The sequence below is a fragment of the Pseudophryne corroboree genome, assembly GCF_028390025.1.
Source record: "Pseudophryne corroboree isolate aPseCor3 chromosome 3 unlocalized genomic scaffold, aPseCor3.hap2 SUPER_3_unloc_2, whole genome shotgun sequence".
NCBI lineage: Eukaryota > Metazoa > Chordata > Amphibia > Anura > Myobatrachidae > Pseudophryne > Pseudophryne corroboree.
Genome location: NW_026967508.1, coordinates 3,106,511 through 3,126,308, shown reverse-complemented (window position 1 = coordinate 3,126,308; position 19,798 = coordinate 3,106,511). Strand labels below are relative to the sequence as shown.

Below are 19,798 nucleotides of genomic sequence, written 5' to 3'. Positions count from 1 at the left end.
TTTATAGTACAACGTAACACTTTATTGAGACTGCTGTACAATTCTAGGCCAATTGGAGATTTAACAGAAATCAAGAAGCAAAATATATACATACAGAACAGTGAAAAGAAATAGTAGTGACACTGTGTATTACATTATTACATACAAGACAATGGGAAACCAATTGGATTTTTACACCCGCCGCATGTGCAAGATGGGTCCTGCGTGTTTGCCACAGTGTGATTGACCTCAGTGCTGTGAGGCAGCAATTCTATTACACCGTCCACACTGCCCAAAACGTCTTCCAAGAAGCAGCTATATGGCAGTTAGTATAGCAATCATGCGGAATAATTTATGAATGTATTTAAGACAATTTGGGATAGGAAGGGGAGAAGGATGTACTTTGGTTCATATGGAATTTGTAGACTGAGAATCTAGAATACCAGGGAGATTATCTGTTCCCAAAACAGTTCAACTTTGGGGAAGCTCAATTAAACATACATAGAAGGCCCCATGCAGATCACAGCTTCTTCAACAGGTATCGGAACCATTTAGTATTCATTCATTCTACTGTGTGAGTTCTCTGATGATTAGTAAGATCTCCTTTAAAAACAAAACATTTTCCACACTCAGGACATGGCAATGGCTTCTTACCCGTGTGAGTTCTCTGATGAGCAAGAACATGTGATTTCTGTGTAAAACATTTACCACACTCAGGACAAGGAAATGGCTTCTCACCTGTGTGAATTCTCTTATGTACCTCAAGTATTAACTTATGTGTAAAACATTTCCCACAGTCAGAACATGAGAATGGCCTCTCACCTGTGTGGGTTCTCTTATGTGCAGCAAGTTTTCCCTCCTGTCCAAAACATTTGCCACACTCAGAACATGAAAAAGGCTTTGTACCCGTGTGATTTCTCTGATGAGCTACAACATGTGTTTTCTGTGTAAAACATTTCCCACACTCAGGACATGGAAATGGCTTCTCACCGGTGTGAATTCTCTGATGAGCAACAACATGTGATTTCAGTGTAAAACATTTCCCACACTCAGGACATGAAAATGGCTTCTCACCTGTGTGGGTTCTCTTATGTGCAGCAAGTTTTCCCTGCTGTCCAAAACATTTCCCACACTCAGGACATGGAAATGGCTTCTTCCCCGTGTGAACTCTTTGATGAGCAACAACATGTGATTTCTGTGTAAAACATTTGCCACACTCAGGACAAGGAAATGGCTTCTCGCCTGTGTGAGTTCTTTTATGTGCCGCAAGTGTTCCCTGATGTGCAAAACATTTCCCACATTCAGAACATGAGAATGTTTTTTTACCCATGTGACTTCTCTGATGTGCCGCAAGTGTTCTCTGATGTACAAAACATTTCCCACACTTAGGACATGGAAAAGGCTTTTCACCTGTGTGAGTTCTTTGATGATCATCAAGTGCTCGGTGCTTCGCAAAACATTTCCCACACTCAGAACATGTAAATGGTTTTGTGTGAGCTCCCTTATGTGCCTCAAGTGTTCCCTGATGTGTAAAAGATTTTCCACACTCAGAACACGAGAATGGCTTCTCACCTGTGTGGGTTCGCTTATGTACAGCAAGAGTTCCCTGATGTGTAAAACATTTCCCACACTCAGAACATGAAAATGGCTTCTCACCTGTGTGAGTTCTCTGATGAGAAACAAGATTTGATTTCTTTGAAAAACAATTGCCACAGTCGGGACATGGAAATGGCCTCTCACCCGTGTGAGTTCTCACATGAGCATCACGTGTTCCCTGTTCGGCAAAACATTTTCCACATTCAGGACATAAAAATGGTCTCTCGCCTGTGTGCACTCTCTGGTGATTTGCAAGTTTTGATTTCTCTGTAAAACATTTCCCACACTCAGGACACAGAAACCGTTTACCCCCATTGTGAGCTGTATTCTGTATGACAATATCGGATATATCAGGACAGCTTTCCTCAAGAGTAGATGGAATAAATGGTGATACATCTGCTCTGCAATGTACCTGATGTATAGCTGGGGTAATAGGGTTTTCTATGGAATCTTGTGCTATGTTGTTTTCGTGTATTCTACAATCTGGAGATAAAATGAGATTTCTCCCAACACTATTTCTTATGTTGCAGCAATCTGTTGAGAATAAAATAAAGGCATGGAAATAAAAATGAGGGGAATAAAATTGGTACACTGATAAAATACACAAAAAGTACATTAAATGCCAAATACAGTACCCCAGTTCACATTACATGCCACAGCGTATTGCCCCAGTTCACAATATGGGGAGAATTTATTGGACAGCAGGAAATTTTAAAAACCCTGCAGCGCTGGGTTTTCCCCGCACCCGCAGGGTTTTGCTATTCAATTAGAGAAGAGAAAATCAGATACAGTGATGTCTATAGAAATCACAGCGGGGGTTTTTTCACGCAGCCCCAGAGCAAGCCTGATTTTTCCAAAAGTCAATAATTTTAGGAAACATTATCGGGACTTACACTGGGACAATGGCGTTATCCCCCTGAGGACTAGTTAAGCAAATGGAAGTTTCTAATTATCATAATACCTTGTAAATACCTTCAAAGTGGTGTTTTCTCTGCCAGCCCCGGGAACCAGTCCTCTGCGTTGAGTATGTGAGGTGAGTGTCTGTGAGTGTGTGCATGACTGTCTGAATCCTCAACTCCCCCCCCACCCCCACCCCTACTGGACTTAGTAGCTGGAGAACTACATCTCCCTGCAGCCCCCTCCCAAGTGAGATGAAAAGGAGGCCACCGGAGAGGTGAGAATTTTTTCTTTTTTTTTACGTACCACAGGGTTTTCTGAGATGAAAACCCAGCGAACGTCTATTTTAAAATGGATACAGCAGGTATCGGGTATATGCATACCCACAGTAATCCAAAATCGGGTGCGAGGTTCGTGAGTTTTTTTTTAACCTTGCGCTCAATTGAATTTGCTCCTATATGCCACACCATAGCATAGAGAGGTGAATGATACATATATTAAATGCCCAGTGTCGGCAGACTGAACCCATGTGACTGCTGCGCAGTGTATTATACACTCAATCGCTGTATGATATACACAACGCGTATGATATATGTATATACATAATGCCACTGTATAGGTCAATGGTATGGCCCCATCTGGATTACTGTGTCAAGTTCTGGAGACCATATCTCCAAAAGGATATAAATACATTAGAGAGAGTGTACAAAGAAGGGCAACTAAAATGGTGCATGGCCTACATCACAAAACTTACCCAGAAAGGATAAAAGATCTTAACAAGTATAGTTTTTTGGAGAGAAGGGAAAGGGGAGACATGATAGAAACTTTCAAATATACAAAGGGTCTTAAAGTTCAGGAGGGAAACATTCTTCAAAGGAAGAGAAGTATTAGAACTCGAGGACATACACTGAGACTGGAGGGGGGGAGGCTCAGGGGAAATGTAAGGAAAAATTACTTAACAGAAAGGGTAGTGGATAAGTGGAATAGTCTCCCATCAGAGGTGGTAGAGGCTAAGACTGTAGAGCAATTAAAAATGCTTGGGATAAGCATATGAACATCCTTACAAAGAATTAAGGTTCAAAAAGGGTTGAGATGACCTAAAGGATAAAAAAGGGGCAGACTAGATGGGCCAAGTGGTTCATATCTGCCGTCAAATTTTCTGTTTCTATCATATGTATACATCATGAATGAATTCCATTCATATTGAATAACCCACTTATTACCTCCCTTACCCTAATCAAAATAGTTTCTCCTGTAATGTCCAGCAGGTCCTTTCCTCTACATGTGCGCCTAGTGTGCCCGTTCCTCTACATGTGCGCCCGGCGTGCCCGTTCCTCTACATGTGCGACCGGCGTGCCCGTTCCTCTACATGTGCGACCGGCGTGCCCGTTCCTCTACATGTGCGACCGGCGTGCCCGTTCCTCTACATGTGCGACCGGCGTGCCCGTTCCTCTACATGTGCGACCGGCGTGCCCGTTCCTCTACATGTGCGACCGGCGTGCCCGTTCCTTTACATGTGCGACCGTGTGTCCGTTTCTTTGCTTGTGAGCCCAGTGTATCCATTCCTCTACATGTACGTCCAAATTACATATACATATGCGTCCAGCATGCCCGTTCCTCTACATGTGCGGCCCGCGTGCCGGTTTCACATGTGCAACCAGCATGCCCGTTTCTCTACATGTGCAGCCAGCGTGCCCGTACATGGGTGCCCAGTGTGTATGTGTGAGTGTCTATCTATCTCTGTGTGTGCCCAGGATGTCCATTCCTCTATGTGTGTGCCCATTCCTATACATGTGTGCTTAGCGTGTCCATTCCTCTGCATGTGTACCCAGTGGGTCTGTTCCTATACATGTGCCCATTCTTCTATATGTGTGCATAGTGTGTTTGTTCCTCTACAAGTGCACCCAGCGTCTGTTCCTCTACATGTTCACCTAATGTACATATACATATGTGCCCAGTGTGTTTGTTCCTCCATAGGTGTGCCTGTTACTATACATGTGTACCCAGTGTGTCTGTTCTTATACATGTGTGCCCGTTCCTCTACATGCGGGCCCAGCTGGACCGTTCCTCTATGTACAGTATGCCCAGGAAGTCTGTTCCTCTATACGTGTGCCCGTTCCTATACATGTGTGCTTAGTGTGTCCGTTTCCTCTACGTGTGCCAGGTCCTCTGCATGTGTGCCCAGTGTGTCTGTTCCTGTACACGTGTGCCCATTCTTTTATATGTGTGCCCAGTGTGTCTGTTCCTGTACACGTGTGCCCATTCTTTTAGATGTGTGCCCAGTGTGTTTGTTCCTTTATATGTGTGCCCAGAGTACATATAGAGGCACACTGTGCAAACATATGTGTGCCCATTACTATACATGTGTACCGAGTGTGTTCCTCTGAATATAGGCCCAGCATGTCTATTCCTCTGCCCAGTGTGTGTACATTCCTCTGCATTTGGGCAGAGTGTGTCTGTTTCTCTGCATGTGTGCCCAGTCACTCCATTCGGCTACATGTGTACCCAGTGTGTCTGTACATATACATGCATGTTCTCTGCATGTTTGCATGTTCCTCTGAATGTGTACCTGTTTCTCTACATGTGCACCCAGCGTGTCCATTCCTCAACATGTGCGCCCAGCGTGCCCGTTCCTCTACATGTACGCCCAGCGTGCCCTTTCCTCTACATGTACGCCCAGCGTGCCCTTTCCTCTACATGTACGCCCAGTGTGCCCTTTCCTCTACATGTACGCCCAGTGTGCCCTGTTTCTCTAAATATGTGTGCCAAGCGTGCCCGTTACTCTACATGTGCGGCCAGTGTGACCGCTCCTCTACATGTGCTGCCAGCATGCCCGCTCCTCTACATGTGCGGCCAGCATGCCCGCTCCTCTACATGGGTGCCCAGTGTACATACATGTGTATGTGCTCAGGATGTCCGTTCCTCTATGTGTGTGCCCATTCCTCTACATGTGCGCCCAGTGTGTCCGTTCCTCTACATGTGCACCCAGTGTGTTCCTTCCTCTGTGTGCGCCCAGTGTGTTCCTATCTCTACGTGTGCGCCCAGCGTGCCCGTTTCTCTACATGTGCGCCCAGCGTGCCCGTTTCTCTACATGTGCACCCAGCGTGCCCGTTTCTCTACATGTGCGCCCAGCGTGCCCGTTTCTCTACATGTGCACCCAGCGTGCCCGTTTCTCTACGTGTGCATCCAGCGTGCCCGTTTCTCTAAATGTGCGCCCAGGGTACATATACATGTGTGCCCAGGGTACATATACATGTGTGCCCAGGGTACATATACATGTGTGCCCAGTGAGTCCATTCCTCTACATGGGTGCTCAGTGTTTCCGTTCCTCTACATGTTTGCCCGTTCTTCTGCATATTTGGCCAGTGTGTCCGTTCCTCTACATGTACACCCAGTGTGTCCGTTCCTCTACATGTACACCCAGTGTGTCTGTTCCTCTACATGTACACCCAGTGTGTCCGTTCCTCTACATGTACACCCAGTGTGTCTGTTCCTCTACATGTACACCCAGTGTGTCTGTTCCTCTACATGTACACCCAGTGTGTCCGTTCCTCTACATGTACACCCAGTGTGTCTGTTCCTCTGCATGTGTGCCCAGTCAGTCCATTCAGCTACATGGGTGCCCAGTTCCTCTACATGTTTGCCCAGTGTGTCCGTTCCTCTACATCAGTGTTTCCCAACCTCGGTCCTCAAGGCACACTAACAGTGCATGTTTTAGTGATATCCAGGCTTGAGCACAGGTGACTTAATTAGTACCTCAGTTATTTTGATTTAACCATATGTGCTGAAGCCTGGATATCACTAAAACCTGCACTGTTGGTGAGCCTTGAGGACCGTGGTTGGGAATGCCTGATCTACATGTACACCCAGTGTGTCCGTTCCTCTACATGTACACCCAGTGTGCCCCTTCCTCTGCATATGTACCCATTGTGTCTGTTCCTATACATGTTCGCCCATTCCTAAACGTGTGCCCATTCCTCTACATCAGCACCCAGTGTGCCCATTCCTCTATATGGGCGCCCATTGTCCGTTCCTCTACATGTGTTCCTGGTTCCTCTACATGTGTGCCAAGTGTGTCTGTTCCTCTACATGAGTGCCCATTGCACACACAGATGTATGAGATACACCAGAGAGCGTGGGAAGGAGACTGGTCAGATCTCTGGATTGGTAACACACAGTGACATGATTATGAAAGGAGAGCAAAAGTCTAAAGGCGGGTACACACTAGGCAATGTGCTCTATGAACGATGTCGCTTAGTGTGTTCACTTCTTTGTGGGGTGGTCGTCGGCAGTGCATACACACTGAGCAATATGTAAACGATATCGCTCAGTGACGCCACGCTGCGGCCGGACATGCAGTTTTTGGATGACAGTGAAAATGTAACTGCATACACGGTCGACAGTGAGGGTCGTTAACGACCCGCGCATCGCTCGTCGTTGGCAGCATACACACTTTGCGATAAATTAAATTACATCACTCAGGAAGGCTCAAAATGAGCAACGTTGTTTCATTTATCGCTGTGTGTGTACCCAACTTAATAGGGGCTGAAGGCTCCTGATGTATGAGATGTGTTACCAGCCCAGAGATCTGACCAGTCTCCTCCCCACACACTCTGGTGGGGAGGAGACTGGTCAGATCTCTGGGCTGGTAACGCACAGTGACATGATGTGAGGGGGGTGAGCAGGAGTATAATAGGGGCTGATGGCTCCTGATGTACGAGATACACCAGAGAGTGTGGGGAGGAGACTGGTCAGATATCTGGGCTGGTAACACACAGTGACATGATGTAAGGGGGAGAGCAGGAGTATAATAGGGGCTGATGGCTCCTGATGTATGAGATACACCAGAGAGTGTGGGGAGGAGACTGGTCAGATATCTGGGCTGGTAACACACAGTGACATGATGTGAGGAGGAGAGCAGGAGTATAATAGGGGCTGATGGCTCCTGATGTATGAGATACACCAGAGAGTGTGGGGAGGAGACTGGACAGATCTCTGCGCTGGTAACACACAGTGACATGATGTGAGGGGGAGAGCAGGAGTATAATAGGGGCTGATGGCTCCTGATGTATGAGATACATCAGAGAGAGTGTGGGGAGGAGACTGGTCAGATCTCTGGGCTGGTAACACAGTGACATGATGTGAGGGGGAGAGCAGGAGTATAATAGGGGCTGATGGCTCCTGATGTATGAGATACATCAGAGAGAGTGTGGGGAGGAGACTGGTCAGATCTCTGGGCTGGTAACACAGTGACATGATGTGAGGGGGAGAGCAGGAGTATAATAGGGGCTGATGGCTCCTGATGTATGAGATACATCAGAGAGAGTGTGGGGAGGAGACTGGTCAGATCTCTGGGCTGGTAACACAGTGACATGATGTGAGGGGGAGAGCAGGAGTATAATAGGGGCTGATGGCTCCTGATGTATGAGATACATCAGAGAGAGTGTGGGGAGGAGACTGGTCAGATCTCTGGGCTGGTAACACAGTGACATGATGTGAGGAGGGTGAGCAGGAGTAGAATAGGGGCTGATGACTCCTGACTCTCCCACTGGGCAGATACTTTGTCCTCATTAGCCTGTACTGACAGAGGAGGGTGTAGGATAAGAGATTGCTGTAGTGACAGAACAAGAAAATATGTGACTCTGTACATAGTGATTATTACTCACCTGTGCTGATTTCCTCCTCCTTACACTGCTGATCATTCCTCACATATGTCTCTTCTCCCTCTGTATCATCTGCTTTCATAACAGTCACATACGTCTCTTCTTCTCCCTCTGTATCTTCTGCTTTCATAACAGTCACATACGTCTCTTCTTCTCCCTCTACCTTTGTATCAGTCACATACGTCTCTTCTTCTCCCTCTGTATCTTCTACCTTCATGTCAGTTACATACGTCTCTTCTCCCTCTGTATCTTCTGCCTTCATATTGGTCACATGCAGCTCTTCTTCTCCCTCTGTATCTTCTACTTTAATAACAGTCAGTCCTTGGCCCTATATAACGCACAACACAAAAAAATAAGTCTGACTTCATAAAATAAGATCTACACATCTATAAAGGGATATTAGTGCCATTGCGACCATAGCGCATTTCAGTTTTGCTATGTGTTAAATGAAAATAAATTTTCTAATTACTTTGTTATTCCTACTGAATTTCAGATTTGGTTTTGGTTTTTCTTATTGTAAGTGTATTAAACACCCTGGAAGAGAAACATTCGCAAAAACGGGATTTTGGTACTTACCGGTAAATTCATTTCTTTGATTCCACAGGGGAAAACTGGAAGGTCAATACGGTAGGGGGTATAGATGGTGGACAAGTGGAGCCGGCACTTTAAATTCTTTGAATAGTGACAGGCTCCTCCCCTCTAATCCCCCCTTCCTTCCCCGGGCTGTTTCAAAAACTGAGCCCGAGAGGAGACGGCTCGATACAACACGACAGAGGAGGAGGAGAAAGAACGAGAACAGTACTATATATATTATATATATTTTTTTTTTTGTTTTCATTTTTATTTTTTTTAATTTTATTATACCAAGCAAGCAGTGGCACTAGGAGACGTGGACGCTGAGGTAACACAGAGCGGCTACGTGCGGGTTGACGGGGCAACACGGGTAACCAACGGCATGGAGGCAGACCACGCCGGAGCGCGCTGACGTCAGCTCACTGGGCATCGAGACAGAGACAGAAGTAATGTCTGTTCCCTGTCTACACTATAGTTCCCGCTGGCGGGTCTTCTCACACTATTAAGGTACTGTATGCTGCACTTTATTTCACTTTTTGTTCACCTTGATAAAGGAGCGGCTGTGCCCTGAAACGTTGGCATACTTTTGCTGTGTTATTAATGAAACCACTAGGTTTTTATTCACTAAATGAAGTCTCTGAGTCTCCAGTGCTTGCTTGGTATAAGGTATACAGATGTGTTCCAGAGGGCAACGGAGCATGACAGCCATGGATGTGGTGAGTGCCAATCCAATAGAGCCATGCTTGTTCCTGGCATGCTAAGCAGATGTCTCTTGGGCTGTCTTGAAAAAGGCTTGTTAAAGCCGAAACGTCGACATAATGTGCTGACTCGGATGTATCCATAAATTCTTTTATGAAATTGGACTGGTGAGTGCCCTCTATTCTGGATTTCTATTTGGATCTGGATGAATATATGGTATATGTGGATGTCCGTATCTGGACCTTCTTGAGGAGCACCCCGACGGTGATTGTTTATTGCTGTGAGTGCGGACAATATGATTTGAATATATATATATATATATATATATATATATATATATATCCAGTCATAGACTCAGCACTCCCAGAAAATGACAAGTACTTGGTCTGGTGCCCTCACACATGCATGGCAGCAGTATACATAGAGGTTCCACAGTGCGGCACTCGAGACACAATCACAGCGACAGGAGGGTAGATACCAACGTTTCAAACCTTTATCAGTTTGTCTTCAGGATACATAAAAATACAAAAGAAGTGACTTACCTATATACCCGCCACAAGACACGTGTACAACCCGCTCACCGGAGCTGCATGAAGCTTCCGGGTAGCGGTGCTCGCCAGTGACGTCATCACACCTCCGTGTAACTGTTGCCATGGCACCATAAACACAACAGTGAAACATAATGATGAACTATTTTAGATACATTTTCAATGCATTTTAAGCATATTTGATTATTTTAAAGCACCAAAATTAAGTATAAAGTACTCAATTAAATGAAATACAAAAACTAAAAACTAAACAAAATAGACAACCAGCGCTGGGAGGGCGTCCAGTGTCCCCTGTGGAATCGGAGAAATGGATTTACCGGTAAGTACCAAAATCCCGTTTTCTCATTCATCCACTAGGGGACACTGGAAGGTAATCACGGTGGGGACGTCCCAGAGCTCCCATTACGGGCGGGAAGGTGCTGAGAGTCCAGTGTCCAAGGATCTTGAAGAAGGAGAGTCACCTGAGATTACTGGAACCACAATAGGCTGATTAATATAAAAGGCTGAAACAACCTTAGGTAAAAAAGATATGTGAGTGCGAAGTTCTGCTCTGTCCTCATGATGGAAGATCAAATACGGAGGACGGCACGAGAGAGCTCCCAACTCAGAGACCCTCCGAGCTGAGGCCAGTGCCAACAGTAACACCACCTTCCATGCAAGGAATTTGAGCTCCACCGATTCCAGAGGCTCAAATAGGGATGATTGCAAAAATGAAAGATCTGTATCCAGATCCCAGGGAGCTGTGGGAGGAACGAACGGTGGCTTAAGGTGGATAACCCCCTGAAGAAAAGTCTGTCCCGCAGGCAGTAAGGCCAAATTTCTTTGGAAAAAAAATTGACAGGGCGGAAATTTTAACCTTTAGTGACCCTAGGCTCAAACCCGGTCAAGAAGCCAGCCTGGAGAAAAAGAAGTCTGGCCAAATTAAAGGAAGTAGGCGAGAAATGACGCTGTTCACACCATGAGATGTAGGACCTCCAAATGCGGTAATAGTGTCTAGAAGTGACCTCCTTTCTAGCACTCATCATAGTAGGAATCACTGGTGTTGGGATGCCGTTTTGTCTTAAAAGTTCCCTCTCAACAACCACGCCGTCAAACGTAGCCACTCTAACTCCGGATAAACGAAAGGACCTTGTGACAGCAAATCCCGTTTCAAAAGTAGCGGCCACGGGTCGTCTATGAGTAACTCAAGGAGATCGCTGTACCAAGTTCTTCTAGGCCAGTCTGGAGCCAGGAGTAGAACTCTGACGGTTTCCCGTTTGATTCTCTTGAGAAGACGTGGCTATAGGGGAAACGGCGGAAACAGGTACACAAATTTGAAAGTCCAAGGAATCGTCAATGCATCAAACGCCTCCGCCTCTGGATCTCTGGTGCGAGAGCAATACAGAGGAAGTTTGTGGTTCGTTCTGGACACCATGAGTTCGATCTGTGGGAGTCCCCATCAACGAACCAGTTGCTGAAAAACCTGCGGATTTAGTTCCCATTCACCTGGATGCATATCCTGACGACTTAGGTAATTGGCCTGCCAGTTCTCAACTCCTGGTATGAACACCACTGATATTGCTACTGCATACCTCTCTGCCCATAAGAGGATCTTGGTAACCTCCCTCATAGCAGCTCTGCTTCGGGTTCCCCCGTGGCGATTTATGTATGCCACAGCCGTAGCATTGTCTGACTGCACGCATACTGCTCGTCCTTGTAGGAGATGACTGGCCAACAGGAGAGCGTTATAGACAGCTCGAAGTTCCAGAATATTGATAGGTAGAGTCTGTTCTTGGAAAGTCCAAAGACCCTGGAATTGGCAATCTAGAGTTACCGCTCCCCAGCCGCAGAGGCTGGCATCCGTCGTGAGAAGGACCCAATCCAGGAGAGCAAAGTCCCTGCCTTTTGACAGATTCGCTGTCTTCAGCCACCAAAGCAATGACAGACGATTTCTGGGGCTTAGCTGAACCTACTGATGCATTAAAAAAAAGCGAACCGGACCATTTGGAAAGTAGATCTAGTTGAAATGGTCTGGAGTGGAACCTTCCGCACTGTACCGCTTCGAACGCTACTACCATCTTCCCCAGAAGACGAATGCAAAGATGAATCGAAACTCTGCGATGCTGTAAGATCAACCGAACTAACTCTTGAATGGATTGAATCTTGTTTTGAGGAGAAATATCTTCTGAAGTACAGTATCCATGATCATCTCTAGGAATTGAAATCTTGTGCTGTTCTCATATCATCTCCTCCAACTGGGTCTTTAGAAGATCGTCTAAGTAGGGGACAATGTTGACCCCCTGTGATCGTAATCGCGCCATCATTACTGCTATCATCTTTGTGAAAACTCGAGGTGCTGAAAAAAGACCGACAGGTAAGGCTTGGAATTGAAAATGTAAATCCTTTACCGCAAAATGGAGAAAACTCTGATGGGGCGACCAAATCGGGATATGGAGGTAGGCATCTCTGATGTCTATCGACACCATAAAGTCCCCCGCTTCTAGACCATTTATGACTGACCGCAGAGACTCCATCTTGAATTTGACTATTCTCAAAAAAGGATTGAGACTCTTTAAATTCAGAATGGGCTTTACCGAGCCGTCCGGCTTCGGCACCACGAACAAACTGGAATAAAATCCCTGTTTTTGCTGGTGTAAAGGTACAGAAACGATGACACCCTTCTCCAGGAAATTCTGTATCACCAAGAGAAGAGAATCCCGACGCTCCTGTGAAACTGGTAAACCTGTTGTAAAATATCTTGGAGGAGGATGCAACTGAAACTCGAGTCTGTATCCCTGAGTAATAATATCTCTTACCCAGGCGTCTGTGCAGGTTTCCGTCCAAATCTGTATGAAACTTAGTAACCGAGCTCCCACCCTGGGATCCCCCAAGAGGGAGTGGAGCCCGTCATACGGGGGGCTTAGTGGCTGGTTTAGAGTCCGTCTGTAAGGCAGCTGTAGCACGACCATGTCCTCTGCCACCGCTGAAAGACGTGGCTCCACCACTAGCACGTCCTCTGAACTTTGACAGAGGCCGAAAGGACGGTCCAGAGTAAGTCTTTCTGGGAGGAGGAGCTGCAGAAGGAAGATATGTTGACTTACCTCCCGTGGCCTTAGAGATTAGAGTGTCCAGTTCCTGACCAAACAGGAACTCACCATTATACGATATTGCTTCTACCGCCTTCTTGGAATCCGCATCTGCTTGCCATTGCTTAAGCCAGAGCGCACGGCGAGCTGAAATAGACAAGGCCGATATCCTGGATCCGATGGTTCCGGCGTCCTTGGATGCTTCCCCCAAATATAGCGCAGACTCCCTGATATGTTCTGCAAGAGTAATCAATTGACCTGTAGGGAGACCAGATTGCAAACCTGTCACCAATTGTTCTGCCCAGGCTTCTATTGCCTTATTAATGTTAGGCGCCGGGGTCCGCTCAGCGGTGCGGCCCGGCGCCTAGCAACCAGGGATGCCGTGCGTGTTCAGCCGCCGGCTCCCTGGCAACGCTAGACGCCGGGCGCACGGAGCCGCTCTGACCTTAGCAACGGGGACGCCACGTTCAGCCGCGTTCCCCGTTGCTGGGTCTGTCCTGATTACCTTATGATGTGCTGGCCGTGCAGCATGCAAGCTGCACGGCATTTCAGTTGATTACCCTGTCTGGATTTTGATTGGAGGGTTCCTGAATAAAGGCACCCTCAGGACTTCTTACAGACGCCGGTGATAGCTTCCTGTTTGCCTGTGTCTGCTACAGAGAGTTTCCAGTCCTGCTCAATCCGGTTGTTCCTGTCCTCAGAGATCCTGTACTCGGAAGTTTGCCATCTGTTCCTGGAGTCTGACCGAGCACCTTTAACATCTTGTGGTGTTCGTGAGTCGCGGCTCAGCCGTGTGTTGCGGCTTGTCCGCTTACTGTTTATTATTTAGTTAATTTGTGTTCTGGAGCTTTTGCGGAGGATTCCGCTCCCACAGATCCACTCTGGTATCCAGCGGTGCTGGATAGGAGTAACGGATCAGGGGATCTTTGGTTGTCCTTTTCCCTGGCGGCTAGTCCGCACATACCTTTGGTTTAAGTTAGTTAGCTTGTAACCCCTGGCCTGGTTGCTTAGTCAGAGGGCCCCTTGTTATCACCCTGTCTCGGATTTCCCCTTGTCTCCCATTAAGACCTGCGGGGGCATCGGGGTTGGGCAGACATAATCCGCTCTTCGAACGCGGCTGCCATGGGCTCAAGCAACCATAGTCTCGCAGGGGATTTCTGATAACACGGGCGAGACAACGGAGTTAGGGCGCCAGGGGTTACTAGGCTCTCCTGCTCCCACAACCAGCATATTTTCCCTGTACTCAGACCTCTGCCATAAGATCTCCTCCGGTCTGGAGTACAGGAATCATAACATTATCACCGGCCAGACAAAAGAAAAGATTTAACTTAACAGGAGTTAATTTTTTCACTTATTCAGTTGGGAGAATTTGTCGGCCTTATGAATCCCGCCGGTGTTGGGCCAAATCCTGGCCAGCTTCTAGTTAGTCAGATTCAAGAACTTACTCAGATGGTTCAGGATCTGTCCCTCCGGGTGAGGTCACAGGAAGATCTGTTACGGACTTCCCCGAGGGTCATCCCTGAACCAAAAATGCATCTGCCTGACCGTTTTTCTGGGGATAGAAAACAGTTTTTTAATTTTAAAGAGTCTTGTAAACTTTATTTTCGTTTAAAACCAGTCTCCTCAGGTACGGAGGCTCAGCGGGTTGGAATTATTATTTATCTGCTTCAGGGGGATCCTCAGACCTGGGCTTTTGGTTTAAAGACAGACGATCCGGCCTTATCGTCTGTAGACGCCTTTTTAAAATCTTTAGGGCTATTGTATGACGACCCTGATAGAGAGGCGTCCGCGGAGAGTCAGTTGCGTGCTCTTAGACAGGGTAGGAATCCCGCAGAGAATTATTGTACGGAGTTTCGCCGTTGGTCGAACGACTGTGGATGGAATGACCCAGCCCTGCGCAGTCAGTTTCGCCTCGGCTTATCTGAATCTATAAAAGACAGTCTCCTTCAGTATCCCGCTCCTGAGACTCTCGATAAACTCATGGAGCTCTCTATTAAGATAGATCGTCGGCTCAGAGAGCGGAGGGCTGAAAAAGGGGCATCTGTCGGGTCTACTCCTTGTGTTCCTTCCATTCCTGTAGACATAGAGGAGCCTATGCAGATTGGTCTCTCCAAATTGTCTCCTGAAGAAAGAACCAGGAGGCAAAATTCTGGTCTTTGTTTATACTGTGGAGGTAAGGGACATTTTGCCCGTAGTTGTCCGAACAAGTCGGGAAACTTTCTGACCAAGTGAGTTGTGAGGGGGTTCACTTTGGTCTGCAACTCATCTCCTCAAATAATTCACTGTTAGTTCCTGCTAAAGTTTCCTTTGGCAGCCTCTGTTCCTCGGTCTCTGCTTTTGTGGACAGTGGAGCTGCAGGAAACTTTATGGATTTAACATGGGCCAAGGCCTTAGGTATTCCTCAGTTAACCTTGGGTAGGTGTGTCACCATGCATGGTTTAGATGGGAGTCCCTTGTCCAATGGGGTTATTTCTCTATGTACACCTCCTGTTTTGCTCTCGGTGGGAGCTCTGCATTCTGAAAAGATTGAGTTTTTCCTTACCCATTGTCCAGCAGTTCCTGTGGTTCTGGGTCACCCTTGGCTGGCCTTTCATAATCCCATCATTGATTGGCAGTCTGGGGAGATCTTACAATGGGGTACCATCTGTAATAAAGAATGTATTACACTTCCTATCCGAGTAGCTGCCGCCGTTCCCGCACCTATTCCTGGGGAATACCAGGATTTTATTGATGTATTTTCCAAGGGCAATGCGGATATTTTGCCTCCCCATAGGCCTTATGATTGTGCCATTGAGTTAATTCCTGGTGCCACGTTGCCTAAAGGAAGGTTATATGCATTGTCTGGTCCTGAAACTGTGGCCATGAATGAGTATGTGAAAGAAAGCCTTGGGAAAGGATTTATCAGGCCATCTAAATCCCCTTTAAGTGCAGGTTTCTTCTTCGTAGAGAAGAAGGATGGTTCACTCAGACCCTGCATTGACTTTAGAGCTTTGAATAAAATCTCAGTAAAGAATACTTACCCTCTGCCGCTGATCTCTGTCCTCTTTGATCAGCTACGTTCGGCTGTGATTTTTTCTAAGATTGACCTGAGAGGAGCATATAACCTCATCAGAATCAAGTCAGGGGATGAGTGGAAAACGGCATTCAGTACTCAGTCAGGCCACTATGAGTATCTGGTTATGCCATTCGGCCTGTCTAACGCTCCGGCAGTTTTCCAGGATCTCATTAACGATGTGCTCCGGGAGTTTCTTGGAAGGTTCGTTGTAGTCTATTTAGACGATATTTTGATATATTCTGACTCTGTAGAACAACATGTTACCCAGGTGCGTCAGGTGCTAAAGAAATTACGTGAAAATCACCTATATGCCAAGCTGGAGAAGTGTGAATTTCATGTCACGGAGGTATCCTTTTTAGGGTACATTATTTCCCCTCGGGGATTCCGTATGGAACCAAAGAAGCTCCAAGCCATCCTTAGTTGGGCGCAACCCACCAACTTAAAAGCAATTCAGCGCTTTTTAGGGTTTGCGAACTACTATAGAAGATTTATTCACTCTTTCTCTGACCTAATAGCTCCCATTGTGGCACTGACTAAGAAGGGAGCAGATCCTACCAATTGGTCACGTGAAGCTGAGTTATCTTTTCAGGCCTTGAAACAAGCCTTTGTCTCAGCCCCCGTCCTTAGACATCCCAACCCAGAATTGCCTTTCATTGTTGAGGTTGATGCCTCGGAGGTTGGAGTAGGGGCTATCCTTTCTCAGAAGGATCCTGATTCCCTTGAATTACATCCTTGTGCCTTTATGTCCAGGAAATTCTCATCTGCAGAATCCAACTACGATGTTGGTAACCGGGAATTGCTGGCTATTAAATGGGCTTTCGAGGAGTGGAGGCATTGGCTTGAAGGAGCGACCCATACCATTTCAATTTTGACTGATCACAAAAATCTTCAATACATTGAATCAGCTAAACGACTGAATGCCCGGCAGGCTCGTTGGGCTTTATTTTTTACTCGTTTCAAATTCATTATCACCTTCAGGCCAGGTTCCAAAAATACTAAGGCAGATGCCCTGTCACGCAGTTTTCTTCCAGTTCAAGACAACAGTCCTGTTACTCCCATACTTCCGTCTTCAGTCATTCAGGCAGGCCTCACACAGGATGTATTTTCTCAGTTAAAGCTGCTTCAACATCAAGCTCCTGGAAATACTCCTGCTGGTCGTCTTTTTGTCCCTGAGTTTTTGAGAGCAACTGTTTTGACGGAGTTTCATGATAGCAAAGTTGCCGGGCATCCGGGAATCGCTAAGACTTTGGAATTAGTCTCCCGCTCAGTATGGTGGCCTGGTCTTTCCAAAGACATTAAAGAGTTTGTTTTTTCGTGTCAGGTCTGTGCACAGCATAAAGTTCCCCGTTCTTTGCCTATAGGTCAACTTATGCCCTTGAATGTTCCTCTTAGGCCATGGTCGCACATCTCCATGGATTTTGTGGTGGACCTCCCTCTGTCAGCCGGATGCCGAGTCATATGGGTGGTAGTGGACCGTTTTAGCAAAATGGCCCATTTCATTGCTCTTCCCCTATTGCCATCTGCCCAGGGATTGGCAGTCTTGTTCCTCCGCCATGTTTTCAGACTCCATGGCTTACCCACTGATATTGTCTCTGACAGGGGTCCACAATTCATTGCACAATTTTGGAAGTCTTTTTGTGCTTCGTTGAAGATGAAATTATCATTAACCTCCGGCTATCATCCCCAATCCAATGGACAGACTGAGCGAGTTAACCAATCTCTTAAACAATATTTGCGTTTGTACTCGGCCAAACTCCAAAATGACTGGTCTGAGTTTCTTCCATTGGCGGAGTTTGCTTATAATAATGCCTGTCATTCCTCCACCAATGTGTCTCCATTTTTTGCAGTTTTTGGTTTTCACCCCAGAGCTAATTCATTTTTTCAACATTCCTCTGTCTCCTCTCTGGCCCTGACCTCTCATCTCAAACTTATTTGGAAAAAAGTGCACCTGGCTCTCAGAAAAGCAGCTTTCCGGGAAAAAAGATTTTCTGACAGGCTCCGGCGGCCGTGCACTTTTAAAGTAGGAGACAGGGTGTGGTTGTCGACTCGCAACATTAAACTTCGACAAACCTCAGCCAGATTGGGTCCTAGATTTATTGGACCATTTCTCATTATCAAAAAAGTCAATCCAGTTGCTTTCCGGTTACGTTTACCAAAAACTTTACGGATCGGAAATACCTTCCATTGCTCATTGCTTAAACCATATTTTTCGTCCAGTAGATTTCCTCGTAAACTATCTCAGGGGAGATCACCAGTAAAAGTACAGGGTCAGCAGGAGTTCTTGGTGGAGAAGGTTCTCGATTCCAAGTTGTCCCGGGGTCGGCTTTATTTTTTGGTACATTGGAGAGGTTATGGGCCAGAGGAAAGGTCTTGGGTCCTGGATGAGGACCTTCATGCCCCAAGGCTCAAAAGGGCATTTTTTCGAGAATTTCCTCAGAAACCTGGCTTTAGGGGTTCCTTGACCCCTCCTCAAGGGGGGGGTACTGTTAGGCGCCGGGGTCCGCTCGGCGGTGCGGCCCGGCGCCTAGCAACCAGGGACGCCGTGCGCGTTCAGCCGCCGGCTCCCTGGCAACGCTAGACGCCGGGCGCACGGAGACGCTCTGACCTTAGCAACGGGGACGCCACGTTCAGCCGCGTTCCCCGTTGCTGGGTCTGTCCTGATTACCTTATGATGTGCTGGCCGTGCAGCATGCAAGCTGCACGGCATTTCAGTTGATTACCCTGTCTGGATTTTGATTGGAGGGTTCCTGAATAAAGGCACCCTCAGGACTTCTTACAGACGCCGGTGATAGCTTCCTGTTTGCCTGTGTCTGCTACAGAGAGTTTCCAGTCCTGCTCAATCCGGTTGTTCCTGTCCTCAGAGATCCTGTACTCGGAAGTTTGCCATCTGTTCCTGGAGTCTGACCGAGCACCTTTAACATCTTGTGGTGTTCGTGAGTCGCGGCTCAGCCGTGTGTTGCGGCTTGTCCGCTTACTGTTTATTATTTAGTTTACTTGTGTTCTGGAGCTTTTGCGGAGGATTCCGCTCCCACAGATCCACTCTGGTATCCAGCGGTGCTGGATAGGAGTAACGGATCAGGGGATCTTTGGTTGTCCTTTTCCCTGGCGGCTAGTCCGCACATACCTTTGGTTTAAGTTAGTTAGCTTGTAACCCCTGGCCTGGTTGCTTAGTCAGAGGGCCCCTTGTTATCACCCTGTCTCGGATTTCCCCTTGTCTCCCATTAAGACCTGCGGGGGCATCGGGGTTGGGCAGACATAATCCGCCCTTCGAACGCGGCTGCCATGGGCTCAAGCAACCATAGTCTCGCAGGGGATTTCTGATAACACGGGCGAGACAACGGAGTTAGGGCGCCAGGGGTTACTAGGCTCTCCTGCTCCCACAACCAGCATATTTTCCCTGTACTCAGACCTCTGCCATAAGATCTCCTCCGGTCTGGAGTACAGGAATCATAACAGTTAATCAAGAATATTGATAGGTACCAGAGTAGGACGAATAAGTATACCTGCTGCTGTGTAAATAGACTAAGGTATTTTCTAACCTGCGGTCTGCTTGCTCCTTTAACGAGGTAGCGATAGCCACCGGTAAGACCGTCAAAATAAAGAGGGATCTACCAGAGTAGGGTTCTCCCATTTAGCTCTATTTTCCTCTGGGAAAGGATACGACAGTAACAGTCTACGCGTAACTTGGAATTTCCTATCAGGGTGCTTCTATGCAAAATTATC

General features: G+C 47.0%; 1 protein-coding gene across 2 annotated transcripts in view; it reads right to left on the bottom strand.

The window, feature by feature from the left end:
- Positions 1-19,798, bottom strand: part of LOC134983607 (oocyte zinc finger protein XlCOF6-like) — a 42,777-nt gene continuing 22,979 nt past the window's right edge. For both annotated transcript variants that reach the window (XM_063949279.1, XM_063949278.1), the window contains exons 5-6: positions 8,139-8,463; positions 1-2,109 (exon numbers count right to left, since the gene is read on the bottom strand). In XM_063949279.1, coding sequence (XP_063805349.1) covers positions 542-2,109; positions 8,139-8,463 — 1,893 coding nt within the window. In that variant the 3' untranslated portion in view covers positions 1-541. The remainder of the gene's footprint in view (positions 2,110-8,138; positions 8,464-19,798) is intronic.